Raw genomic sequence first — 14,387 nt, 5'->3', positions numbered from 1 at the left:
GGGACAGATCTTTAAAAAGCTCATTTCGTTTTGCTTTGTTTTTTGGTCAGAGACTGTTTTTCCCTTTACTGAAAGCAGAGGCTATGAAATCAAAACACAAATCTTAAACAATATGTAGCAATGCAAAGTTTAATGCAATCTTTTCAAAGCTTAATATGGAACAGGTTATATACAAGGCTTAATGTGGAACAGGTCTTTGGCTGTCAAGTCTAGTGAATGGGTTTTCTTTTCAACCCAGACCACGTAAGTTCCTAAAAAATGTTTAAGACACATATCATTTGTTACTCTGTATATATAGCTTTAAGCCTCTTTGGCTATACTTTGGCCGAGAAAAAAATTAAAAATAGGAAAGAGAGAGATGCAGGGGGAGGGGGTACAGGGAAAATGAATATTGATTAGAAACCTATTAAGTGCCAGTCGCTTCATAGACATTATCTCATTTAATACTACCCAGTAAGGTTTATCACCCCCACTTCACAAATGAGGAAACCGAAGCCCAGAGAGAGTATTGGTAATTTAACCACACAACTAATAAGTGGAAAAAATCAGAACCTGAACCCAGGTCTTCCAGACCCTAAAATTAATGCTCTTCCTTTTAACTTTGTCAGAGAACATTTTTAGAAATTAATAGGTAATTTATTGTGACATGTGTCCCAAATAGCTCTATCAGACCAAGAAGCAAATATAAATCTACTAATGTAGTATGTCAGCCAGAATGATGAAATCATCTATTCTTAAAGTGTCACTGATATATCGTATTTCATTATTATATATTGAATGTTACATGGATTTAAGTAATTTAATTGTCTGGTTGGGGAACAGAGGATTTATTATAAACATTAAGACTAACCAGAAGAATAAGGCAGCCAGGAGTCTAAACTAGTCACAGAAAACTGAAAGTCTACAGAAATGGAGATTAGAACGTTGAATAGGAGGCCACTGGATTCAGATCAGGACCTTAAAACAATGGGAAGTTCTGGAGGAGTGAATGGGCTGAACCCCTAGATTGAAAGTTAATTTGCATTAAACCGTAAAAAGATCCCTTCTGGGTTGGATCAACCGTCTGTGAGTCAGGATCGCATTTCTAACAGTGGCTTTGAGGGCAGTGCTTGGAAGACACTTGTCATCTGTGGCACAAATCTTCATAAATCAAGGATGTACGCATCTCAATTGTCCTTAATGACCCTAAATAACCTGCTAGAGACACTGCCCATGAGTTTATATAAACCGGTTCTAACAGTATTGCTGTTTGAGACTTTTACAACGCACTTAGGATATTAAAAGGCATCGATGCTTCTCCCAAATTCAGAGGAACACCTTAGGTAGGAACAAAAGCCAAATATAAAATTCACCCTCCAAGATAAAGCATCTAAATGTTCAAAACAGAACCAGTTTTCTATAAAGACCTCTTTTAAAAAGAGGTGGGTTTGGGGGAAAGGAAACAAGTATTTGAGTCCGACGGCAGTCTCCTAAAATCCAATCCTAAGGATCAAGATGTACTTTAACAACTAAAACAAAAACCAAGGAGGTTCCTTCCACTTCTCATTGCCCCTTCAGAAGGAACATGAATGTAACGTTCAAGAAACTTCCACCCAACTAGGTAATTTGTTCTTCCCCCTATAAACAGTGATACATTTCGTAAGTCAAATGTTTATATGTATATTCATGACTTCCTTAAATTAAAAAAAAAATTCCAAATCCCATTGTTTATTACTTTCCATAATAAGCGATAAAAATGCAGGCTCTTAAGGAGCTAGCGCTCATTAGACAACTAATTGTAGCATCCTTGGCTTCATCTAGGAACTAGTTCTGCAATGTGTCCTCAAGTCATATATTTTCTGAGATACACATAGGAACTGTCATTGAAAGACAACTCCAACCTAGCCCAAGGGGCTGTCAGAAATTGTCGGGAAAGTTAAGATTATAAGCAGGAATTGTATCCTAAATTGACAAGTACTATGCTCTGTACACTGCAGGTACTTAGAAGTGCTGGTAAATTAAAAGCAACATGCTTGATGTCAAAAGGGAGGAAACACACCAAGAAAACTTAAGGACCAAAGTCACTTTAAATACTTCTGTTTAAAATATAAAGGAGAAAAAAGGAAAAGACAATTTAAAAATATAAGCCACTCCTCACTTAATGCAAGTTTCACCGATGCTCTACTTTTATTCCAAAGTACTTCATAAAAGTTGTGGTCACTGGATAACCCATAATGCCAGAGTAAATAGTGATGTGACTCTCTTATAAATCAAAAACTGCTTTGCAATTTCTGAGAGTTTATATTTCTACCAGTGAAAAAAATTGTACCATTTGAGGAACTTGGTGTTTTTTTATTCTTTAATGCTACTGAAACAGAAAATTTAAATAGCTGGGGAAAAAATACAATGGTAGCAGCATGCTGACCCACACTTAAAAACCTGAGAGAAATGTAGAAGTGTGAAAATCAAAGAGGAAGCTGGAAAAAGTCTGTTAGAAAGCAGGTCAGGTACACGGGCAGGTTAAAGGGTTTCCTGCCACTGAAGAACTGACCCATTTTTTTTTTCAAAGAGTGGTATCTCTTGTCAGTATTCTCTGTCCTTTTTTCCTCTTCATTTCAGCTTGATATTACTGTTTCCTTTCATATAATGTTAATGTCATGATATAAAAATCTATTATTAGTGATAAATCAATTTTTCTTTCTCTCTCCACCCGCTCCCCCCACCCCCAATCTAAGTCGCGAAGACAAGTCTGGACCAATTTCTCCATCCTGCCTCTGGCAGCAAACTGTAGCATTTCAGATCCTCCACCAAGTCCCGGCTGCTTCAAAGGAAAAATCCTACTTTCTTCAGTTAAGATCATAAGAAATATAGGGGGAGGGGGTCAGCTCTGTTTGGACATAATTACACTTCATCAAAAGAAGCTTTCTTCATCTTCCATGCGTGAAAAGTCTGCAAGCAGTTAAGTCTGTCTTTTTTTTTTAAATATAAAAATTGCTATTTGGGAAACCAGCCAAAACTCAGAAAGCCAATATAGTAAAACAGTGCACACCCTTTGTTTCTCTTTGAAGTTTCTTAAATAAATATGTTGAGGGTTTACAAAGTACACTATCACTTTGCCATAGTTTCTACTCAAATTGATCAGAGAAAAGTTATAGAGCATCTATATAATACAAAAGCAAGATAAATGAAAACACTAGTTTTTATCTGTAAAATGAAGTATAGCGCCCAGTCTTTTAAATACTAAAATGCATTACTCTAGTTCAAAACAAAGTAATATTACATAAGGAGAAAGATGCAACTCAGAGCATACAGGTACATCATCGTGTTCAAATTTTTCTTGATTCTTACTAGAAAAAAGAAATTTTAATTGTACTGTGGACCTGCACCAGTAACTGAGAAAAAAAAATGAATACACACACATACACACTTCACACCTCATCAGTCAACAGTGAGACAGAATGCGTCTTTTTTTTTCTTTTAATGAAAGTGAACTAAACCTGATGCTGAGATAACCCCTTGAGTTTTGATTCTACCAGAGGCTCTGAGCCTCATTTTATTTCAAACCTTTCAGTAACAGTATCTCATTAGCATGCATCATTTTTTTTTTAAGTTAAAAAGTACAACTTCTTGGCCCTGTTCCTAGAAAGTACACTAAAACTACTCATCGGAAACAGCCTTGCCTGAACTTCCCTTATCAAGTTTTTACAATGGTAATAATTTGACATCTGATCCAAACTAAAGGGCAATTATTGGACATGGTTTAAAAATTGATGCTTCTTATTTCCTAATTCAAACCTGGGTTGAAGTCACCCCATAGGTCTTTATAATTTATTTCACCCCAGTCCTAAAGTGGTCTATTTTCTCTCTTCTCATCGAAATACTTAACATGGAAATATTAGATTCAATCAATAAATAAAGGAACATAATGCTTCTAATGAATGACGATTAAAAGTCTCTCTATAGAATAAGTAAATAAAAGCCAAATATTGGTTTTCTCTGAGACTTTTTTAAGAACATTAACCGCATTTATAAAACAGCTATAAAAACCCTAAAAGGGATTATTTTCTGTTTTATGATCTTTTGATGGATTCCTAATAGTTGAATGGGGGTGTGGATGGTGGAAACTCTTAAATAATGTACGAATATTTAGAGTCCTGATCTTTCATCTACACAGTCATACTAACATAAGTAACACCTTATTCACTTATTCGAATGAAAAGCCTTCTGTAAAAAACCATGATTTTTAAATAGGTTCTTATAGAAGTAAATTAAATCCTACAGAGGAAACATATATGATAAGTGAAGAGCATTATGCTTGCTGTCCTTGCTACAACTTCGAGCAAAACTGATATTATCAGGAAATTGATCCAATGCATTCCCTTTTCTTTGCCCTTTGCCACTGAATGTACTGTTACTTGGCTCCTGTAACTCAGAACTTGAACCTCCAACTGTTCCTCCCTCCACCTTATATGCTCACACCCAGTGAAATTAGGAACTGGTTCTTCTGAAAACACTGTTTGAATTTTCAATATCATAAAACAAATGAAAAAGGCCTGAGTACTCACTAAAACACTCAACCTCATCTGGACGTATTTAAAGAAAACCTTTAGTAATTCTATTCGGTAGAAGGTACTGATTTGAATACAGACAGGCCTACATTTCATCAGAGGATCCTAATGTGTTTATTCCATTATCCATATTAAAAATCAGAGACCTACCTCGTCCACTCCGGCCCACAAATCTCAGATCGTTGAACCTTGCTACTTGGTTTTTCATAACAGCAGAGGCATTTCGGAGCTCAGCAGAATAATTTTCATCATTACCCGCCATGACGGTAACCACAGTCCCATCTGGTACCTCTCCGAGGGCTACCACCTACGTAAAACAGGAAACACAGCAACAATAATGGCACATCAGAAAAGCTTAAAAACTGAGACTATAGTCGCATGGTAAATGATGCATCTTATCAGGACTTAGTGCTCTAGTCCCGTAATGGCAGACAGGAATGAGGCATCTGCATATGCGTTCGGATGCCACTTCAAAGAGACCAGTGTTTCAGGGTCCACCCATTCCAAAGGCAGGCAAAAGTTTCCTTCATTTGTTGTTGGATTCTTCACAGAATGCATGTACATTTTTATTAAATCCCCATGTTAAGTTGTCCATAGGAATTATGCCACAGAAGGAAAGCTGATGGCCCATCTGCAGATTGCATCGTACATAGTAAGGCACCGCCTGTCTGCAGCCTGGAGCGCCCTGAGGTGTGGTCTCATCCAGATCACAGGCCAAAAAAAAAAAAAAAAAGGAAGTCTGGTCAGCTTTATGGGAGAAGATATTTAGGGGAAACCTTACAGTTACTGACTACAGGGAAGACTAAATGTAGTGTGGTATCCAGAACTACATTTCATCTCCTTACTTTGAGCTAGATATTCAGCTTTCAATCACACTGCAAAGAACTACGGAATGCCCACTCTGCAGTGGGACCCATGGAATATACAAAGCCATCAAGAAGCCTAAAGTCTAGGTACAGGATAAAGATATATAAGAGGCTGAAAATGACCACCGACAAATGACTGGTATAGACAGAAAATACACCCGTAGCCAAACTTCTGTCTTGTCCCATCTGCCATCTTGGAATGACACGCTTGCCTCCTTAATCTTCAACAATTAACCTGCAGCCGATTAACTTGGGTAAGTCAGGATCCAGAATAATCAGTCTTTGAGTCTAATAAACATTTTCACTGCTGCAAGGCATGGATCACACTCCAGGGTCGGCTAACTTGCAAATTGGTGCCTCTGATTAACATGGAGCCCGGAAGGGAAGGCCGGTGCAGAGTCTTTGCTGTCATATATAAAACACACTATTCTTAATCCATGAATTAAGGCCTTGCTCCTTGATAACATCCTTTCTCTCAACTAACTTCCAGGATCCTATAATATTCAGATGAGTTCCATCTCTTGCTCGTTCGGCTTCCAGATGCCCATGTGGTGACTAAGCCACAGCTCTGGCTACAGTAGCCCCACTACCCTCCAATGACAATATCCATGTGTGCTTGCCTGTCTGGCAAATATTACCCTCATCCTTCTGCTACTCCCTCTTTTGTCAAGATGTCCATAAGGCAAACCAAAGCATTTAATTCCATGCTCCCAATACAATTTGTACGTAACTCTCATTAAAGCAGATTCTTTACAATGTGATGAAACAGACATTATCACTACGCTTTAGAGCTGCATTTCCCTCACCCTTGAACCCTACCCTAGCACCCCTCCACTATACCCTCTGCTCAAGCCAGGGAAACAACCAAACAAACAAACGTGTCAATATTTTTTTCACCCTTACTGTTCTCTTAGGCTGTTCCATTCCTTCTTTAGCACTTTGTTATTCAGTTTAAAACCTTAAAGCCGTCCTTAAATTACAGAAACCACTTCCTGAGCATCCCACTGGACTCAAATGATCCTCATTTCAAAGTATGTATAGGAATGACCCATCTGCTCCTTGATATGCTAGCCCAAAGCTATGAGACTCCCTCTTAGGAGCCCAGATTATATTAGACTAGAAATTACACAAGGCAAGGGCCTTCATCTGTCTTGTTCACCACTATACACCCAGCTCCCAAAACAGTGCCTGGCACAGAGTAAGTGTTTGATAAATATTTTTGAAATAAATAAATGAAAGAGCTCCACAAAGAGCACCACTTCCCACTGCCAACAGTCCATGAGAGAACCAGTTAAAGGTTGAGTCAGCATCCCCAGCTAGCAGCAATATGCCCTTGCTCCAAACCAGTTTTCTGACAACTTTTTCCATCCCAGAAGAGAGGGACTCATGCCCACTATCCTTTACCCGGAATATACGGTTACTCTATTCAATCTGAGAAGTCTCCCAGGTCAAGGGTAAATCCCTTGAGAACATGACTTCCTTCCTGCATACTTGACCTAGGGCCTCAAGTGGCTGCTGAACACAGGTAACGCTGTACACCCCTGATAGGGGCAATGTACTTTTCAACTTTTTGAATTCACAAGGCCAAAACTGTGCACATTTGAAAAATACTGAAATACTGAAAAAACTGACTGTCTGCCAGTATTCATCTGAATGTTTGACATTTTTTACGCTCAGCATATTGTGTTTTAACACCTGCTGTGAGGCTTTCTATGTCAAAGTAAATATGGAACCAGTAAGTGCACTAATGAAGGTAGAAAAGTTGTACTGTTTAGAAGAGAATTAATGCACCAAAAATCAAGAGGCCCCACTTCTCCCCCACCTCTGTTACACATCTGCTATGATCTCAAGTAACTTCATCTCCTGAAACTACCGTTTTCCAATATAAATTGGAAATCGTTTTCTTAAAGTCTGTAAAATGTAGAAGATACTATATAAGTATAGAGTACGATTATAATCATGTACTTTTTGTAAGATGAGCAGGCTAACTTCTGTTCCAAGTCAGCTGTGTGCTAAACACAGGCTTTTACTTATAAGCTTCCTTAAAGGGTTCAATTGAATATGTAATTCTTTACTTCATGTCCTGAGATGTTTTTTGGTGTTGTTGAGAGATACAGGAGGACTGCTGATGGGTTTCACTCCAGGCTGGCTAAATTTCATCTAAAAAAAGTGAAGAAATCTGTCCCAATATAAAGATTTTTAAGAGCTCTGGGACATTATTATTTTACTGCATATTTTTAACATAATGGATTTTTTTTAGTTAGAAGAAAAGGAAAATTGATTCAATATGGGAAAATACAAAAGAAAAGATCCCTAAGCGTGAAATACATAAATCCATTTTTCTTTGCTTAAGCAGTATAATTAAATATTGGTATGTTTTATGCATTACATTTAATAACAAAACAAATAGGTCATCACAAAATGTGTGAGTCTTCTATGAGGCTTACAACTTGGCCCGGAAAAAAAAAATTGCTAACTAACAAGATATAGTGACAACTTTTCCTGTTATGGCTGAATTCTATTTTAATGGCTAAATATATTGGTTCTTTCTGCTATTCACTCTACCAAAGCAGATTGCCTAATGTTTTTCTGAGGAAAAAAAGGGGGGATAAGAAGTAATGTATGTGACTTTATATCAATTAGAAGTGTAATTATATGTCTGAGGGTTTAAACAAAAAGTAGATCTCTGAAGCTAAAAAGTTTCCCTTGGAGATTCTCGACTGTGTTTATCTAAAAGAAAACCAAAAGAATCAAGAAATTTTTACACATTTCATCTGTACCAAACCCAAGCAATGGAAAACACTTTAAGGGGTAGAGAGTAGTCAAAAATCGCCCTTTAACTAGTTAGGAGTTAGCACGCATTAAAATTTGTTTCCACACTACCCAATACAAAAAGTTGTTCTGCAAAGAATAATTTGTGACGAAAACTTGACAGTTACTTTTCTAGGTGGTTTTAACATATACAATCTACAAATTCAAGAAACTTCATGGGGAAGAGGGAAGTAAGTTTGTGTCCTGACATTTCAGAATAGAGAAAGAAGTTCCTTTATTTAGCACACCTCATTATAACTAGCATTTAAATCACATGATGCGGAGCTTGTGCAAAGTAAAGTAAAAGAATATTTAACTCTAGAAACGCTATTGAAAATTTTTATGAGACTCCCTACGACTAAATCTGTGAGTTACTCTGAAAGAGGAACAACAGGGAATTAACTCAGGCCCTTAAAATTGTTTTTGTGGTCTTATTATATGGAAATTTAAATTGCCTATGACATTTCCACGTACAGAAGTCTAGTCTTCGCTAATCAATTACTCTTACAGACCAATATCACTGGGCACATTGCACTTGCAGCAAAACTGAAATATAATTATTTTTCAAGATAGAATCTTATCAAATCTTTCTTTGGAATACAAAGAGAGGTAAGGGAGTAATTGCAAAAAGGAAAAGTTTTATTTCTATGATAATTATTTAAAGATAACTTTAACTATCAAAAAGTTTCACAAATATTACAGTTACTTCTTAGAATCCAACTTAGAATTTAGAAAAACCTGGTTGAATTGTAGAGAAAAGAGGAAATACAATATAAAATATCATTTCATAATTTTTAAAATACATGTCAAAGAGAAATTTGACGGAAATTACTTCAATTTAAGCCAGAAACTTATGAGCCATGTATCAAGCTGGTTTAGATCATCTAACAATGGATATTCTGGAATTTTGAAAGGATACAAACAGCAATGCCAATGGGGAGAAAATAATGAACGATATTTTACCATGCCTGTTTTCAAACATAAGTTTTCTAAAATTTCTGAGTGTTTATTTTCCATCTAAAATTATTTGTTTCCATTACCTTACCAGTAAGTTTTATATACTCAATCCTAAAATTTTTAACTTTAACTAATTTTTATTGCATTTAAAGGCATAACACAAAAACGTGTCTGTCTTTACATAACTTGAGATCTATTACGATTTACATAATTTTGCACAGCAACTCACAGTAGGTTTAGCAAAGTTTTAACAGGTTTAATAACCTGTTTGTTTAGGTAAAATTACATTCAAAAAGACACAAACATAAAATCTGATCATTAAACATGTAAGGAAACTACAACTCATTATGTCAAATAGTTATTAGCTGCATACTTGCTTATGAAGAGAAAAATGGCCAATGACGTTGAAAAATTATTTTCAAATAGGAATTGCTCCATCATTTTGAAACCCTACTTAGGACAAATACTGAAAGGTATCATTAAACATGCAGAATTAACTATGAGCAATAGATCATGTATCTAAAACTGTGTTTTTTTTCTTTAACATTGCCAGAAAAACATATGATACTGGTAAATAGATAGTCCAGCGTTTGCTAACTTAAAACAGTGCAATAGCCTTACACTACTTTTAGCTTTAAAATATACATCTGGACTTAAATTTTCTGCATAGTGTTTCAGCTTGAAGCTATTTAAAGCAGCTGAGTTATGAACCCTGAACACCAGGCTTCAGGGTGGAAATGCTGACAGACCCCTAACTTACAAGGGTGCTACTGGATACAGGGTTAACATGTTCTCTCCACTATTTCTACCTGACCATTAACTAATGAGCTGAATTTGCGTATTGCTTTTTCATCACTACAATTACCTAGGACAGAAAGGGCCTAGGATCTTCTAATAGTATGCCTTAACTATTTTAAGCTTTCAGTGAGATACACCTGAGAGAAAGGTTAAAAATATTTATTTCCATTTCCTTGACACCTGGGAGCACTGAACATTTCAAAACTGCAGAACTTTGTTAAAAATATAACGCTAATAAACAGCTTGGTGTATTTTAAAGTATACAAGTTGTTTTTGCACTTTTACATGTCAGAGTATAAATGAATTAACTACTTTCGTATAATCCTAAAACAAGATCAGATGAACAGCTCTAATACATGACATGTCTTAATACAATACATTGCCAATATCATTCTGAAGTGCTGTTTTAAGTTAACGTATCACAACACAGTCTACTGAATGCATTTCTGATTCTCTACCTTGCCGAGCTCAGTGTCACGGACATAAAATATGAGCTCAATAAATATTATATTGATTCGAATACCAGACTTCTCAACAATTAAGTCCTGTGTTAAATATATTTACCTGTCTGCTATCTACCCAACAACACTATAATTTACTGTGTACATAGCTCTAAATATGACAGCCAAATTGCTGTCACCACTTTTAAAACTGAGACTTCTTCATATTACTTCTTCTTTGCACATGTATTTGATTATGTTGCAAGAGTCTAGAAAGTCTACGGCTCACAGGCTTTTATCTTGAAAGTAAGGTAAAAAGAGGTTGTTTTTACTAACATTCAGATGAAAACAAAAAAATTATTGTCAAAATCTGGATGTTCCAAATACCTACACGTGTTTTCAACAGAGACAAAACTTCTATACTGAGTGGCTCTCAGCTGTCGCCCGCTATTTGAATTTTGTTAAACACAGGTAGTAGGGTGGGAAAACATGAAAGTCAAGTTTTTGGTTAACTCAATTTAACTTTCAATTAATATGAATTAAAACATTCAGTTTAATATGGCTGTGTGTTATCTATGGTCTTGTTTACTGGTTAAAAGTAAACAATCTGTAATTAAAAATAAATATGATGAATGGCAGAGAAAGCAATTTATTTTTAAAATAATTTTAAAAGGGTGGTAGTGAGAAAACCTGAAGATAGCCAAATTATCTGAGAATAGCTTTAACTAAATTGTATTCTATCTTTATGCCAAAAACATCCTTTCTATCCAAAATATTAATGCTCAGAATCAATTCAGCACCATATATGTAAGAGTATAGTTCAAGACAGTTATACCTTAAACATGTTTAGCAGGACAAACGTAATGTAGAACATCAGACATCTAAATGACATCTTTTAAAAATGTAGGCACCTATCCTTAATTTTTTCATACCCTAACTTGTGGCATTTTATATATAAAATATCTGTTTATTTGTATTATTTGCTGTTTTCATCCAGTGTTTTGTTTGTTTGTTTGTTTGTGTCTTAAGGGTTTGAGGGGGGGCGTGGAAGCAAATTTCCGCTCTCACATAAGGCCAATTAGAAAATTCTGGGCCCTTGGAGGATGAATTGTAAAAGATATCTCTCATGTGAAAATCCGAATTCTACGATTCGCCTATACTCTGAGTTTTTCATATTTCAAGGAAGAAAAGCTTAACCTACAAAATGGGTGGTTTATAAAAGGAGAAATGGGACGGTTAAAACACACACATTTCTTGAGCCAGCTACAAAATGAAACTTGCCCCAGAATGCAACATCCCCTTTCCATAACAATTCGTTCGATTTCTGTTCTGATACAAGACATAGCGAGATAACCAGCTCTAACTGACCTGGACTCCTCTTTCTTTCCACGCCACCCACGCACGGAATCTGAATTGGTGCGCGTGGGGAGGGGGTGGTCAACAACCGGGAACTGCCAGTGGCCCGTGGGAGTTTGGCCCCAGGGTCCACAAGGGAGGAACTGGCAGGATTCCTCTCTTCCCCCCCTCCCCCCAAGGCCTGGCTAACCCTGCTCTCCACAATCCCAGAACCCAGGGGACCCAGGCCCACCTTCGCGGGTTCAGAGGCTAAACAGGGCCGGAAGCATCTTCCTGGGAGCGCTCTCGTCCCTGTCTGGCTCACCGCCCCCTCCATCCCAGGCGCCTAGTCCAGAGAGGGAGCACGGCCCGGGACCCCATCTCCCCAGCAACCTGGGACGCTCCCGGCCCTGCGGGCTCCGCGAGTGGACGAGGGCTGCCCGAGGGATCCCGATTGCCTTACGGAGAGACTCCGGACCCTACACCCTCAACCTGCGGAGCCGCTGCCGGCGACTCCGGCGGCTGAGACCCGCCCTCAAACTAACGGGCCGGGAGGGCGGAGGAGGCCGCGAGGAGCGCGCAGGGCGCTCTCCAGCCCGGGAGTCACTCCCTCGGCGCCCAGGCCACAGGCCCGAGCCTCCCACGACCTCTCAGAAACGGGAGGGACCTTTGGGGTCTGAGTCCTTAAAAGTAAGAATAAGGCGAATCGCACAATATCACCTCAGTTTTCAAGGCGGGCGAGCCGAAGGCATTTCACAGGTTTCCCTTCTCCCTCCCGGGCGCAGCGAGGCGGGGAGCGGGTCCGGGTGGAAGAGGCGGCCGGAGCCCCCGCCCCCTCCACTGGCCCGCGCCGCCTTGCACTTGAGGGTCCGGCGCCGGGGACTCCCGGACTCCCCCGCCTCCGGGCGCGCGGCGACCCCTGCAGCCCCGCCTTCCTCCCGGTAGCGGGAAGGGGCGCGGGTCTGCAGACGGGGAAAACGCCCCCGTCCTGTCTGCCCCTCACTGGCTCCCTGAGTCCCTAGGTTCGCCCGGGACCCTCTCGGATACTGATAATGCGGCCCACGCGCCGCAGCCAGCAGCCGGCACGCGGCGCCCCGCCCCGGGCGCAAACGCCCGGCGCCGGCACCCCACCAACACCGGCCCCCGAGTCCGGGAGGGGCCGGAGCCGCCGAGGCGCAAGCGGGTCAGAGAAGGGGGCGCCGAGACGGGCGGAGGGCGTTCGGTTGGGAAGGGAAGAGCGCAGAATTCCGGGGAGGGGCGGCGCGGCGGCCCGCGGTGCGGGCCCGGCCGGGATGCCGGGGAAGGGGACGCGGGAGTCTCGGGGGAGAACGCCGGGGATCCTCGCTCCTGGGGAGTGGGGGCGGGGTGGAGCACGTCCCGGCGGCGCCGCCGAGAGTGGGCACCTGGGGGCTCCTGGGGGAGGGGAGACCGCTCAGAGGAGTGGGTCGGGAAGTTGGCCGGAAGGCTCCAGGGGTGATGAACGGATAAAGGGGACAAGGGCTGAAGTGGTGGCTACGGGCACAGGTGGGAGAGGGAAGGATCTGCGCGGGGTCACTAAGCCCCGAGCCCGCTGTGGGATCCGGAGGAAGAGGGCCACACGGGGGTCCCTCGGGTCAGAGCCACCGAGGTAGGAGCCTTGGAGGCCGTCCGAGTCAGGGGCCCGGCCCCTGTGGGCTTGGAAACGCCGGCGGGCAGGTCCAGCGGCGCCCGGCCGGGGGCGGGGAGCGGGGGGCGGCCGCAGCTTCTTACCTTGAAGGCCACGGGCAGGGTCTTGTTGCAACGCCAGTGCGAGGGCAGCACGGAGCACAGGAAGTTGGGGCTGTCGGTGCGGACGAGTTCAGCCGGGTGGTCAGCGATGATCTCCACCATGGTGCGGTTGTCGTGCGGCGGCCGCAACCGGGGCACCGCGGCCGCGGCCGCCGCCGCCGCCGCCGCCGCCGCTGCCGCCGCCGCCGCCTCCTGCTGCTGCTGCTGCTGCTGTTGCTGCTGCTGCTGCTGCTGCTGCTGCTGCTGTTGCTGCTGCTGCTGCTGCTGTTGCGCAGCCACCACCGGGCTCACGTCGCTCATCTTGCCGGGCTGCAGGCTGCTGGAGGGGGGGCTGAAGCGCCGGCTGGTGCTCGGATCTACGGGAATACGCATCACAACAGCCACAAGTTAGCGAAGTGGCCGGGGGAGGGGGAGGAGGGTGGAAATGAGGGGCGAGGAGGAGGAAATTGGGGGGGTGGAGGCGAGACGGGGGAAAGGGGCTGGAGGTGATGGGGCTGAGGAGGTGAGAAATCAAGTTCGATGAAGCCGACTGCCGGGCGGAGTCTGACGGGAGCCAGAGGTGGCGGTGCGGAGCAATCGGGTTGGCGGGTGGGGAGACCCGGGAGGCGCAGATCTTGCCGCGGAGCCTTTGGAACACCCGGGGTGGCAGCTGCGAACGGGCACCGGGATGTGTTTGGCCCGGGGAGGCGGGAGGCTTCAGTTTGCAGCAGCTTGTAGTGGGGTCCCGTGGGGCACCGCGTCCTGGGTGCGCTGGCGCCCCCTCCCAGTTCGAGTCCGGCGGTGGAGCCGAGTGGGTTCAGCAGTCCAGCCCCGAGGCCAGCATCGCCACGCGCTGCCCGCCACCGCCGCTCCGCGCCGCGCGCTGC

At 42.2% G+C, this 14,387-nt stretch overlaps 1 protein-coding gene across 5 annotated transcripts in view; it reads right to left on the bottom strand.

The window, feature by feature from the left end:
- The window catches only part of RUNX2 (RUNX family transcription factor 2), a 227,490-nt gene extending 213,565 nt beyond the window's left edge, over nucleotides 1-13,925 (bottom strand). For all 5 annotated transcript variants that reach the window (XM_027127420.1, XM_027127423.1, XM_027127421.1 and 2 more), the window contains exons 1-2: nucleotides 13,504-13,925; nucleotides 4,698-4,854 (exon numbers count right to left, since the gene is read on the bottom strand). In XM_027127420.1, coding sequence (XP_026983221.1) covers nucleotides 4,698-4,854; nucleotides 13,504-13,893 — 547 coding nt within the window. In that variant the 5' untranslated portion in view covers nucleotides 13,894-13,925. The remainder of the gene's footprint in view (nucleotides 1-4,697; nucleotides 4,855-13,503) is intronic.
- Between the last annotated feature and the right edge of the window lie 462 nt (nucleotides 13,926-14,387).

Source organism: Aethalodelphis obliquidens, unplaced genomic scaffold (assembly GCF_003676395.1).
Source record: "Aethalodelphis obliquidens isolate GAN/ISIS:26980383/991018 unplaced genomic scaffold, ASM367639v1 scaffold31, whole genome shotgun sequence".
In the NCBI taxonomy this organism is placed as follows: Eukaryota; Metazoa; Chordata; class Mammalia; order Artiodactyla; family Delphinidae; genus Aethalodelphis; species Aethalodelphis obliquidens.
Note: the sequence above shows the minus strand (reverse complement) of the source record. Positions and strands in the feature narration are given on the sequence as shown.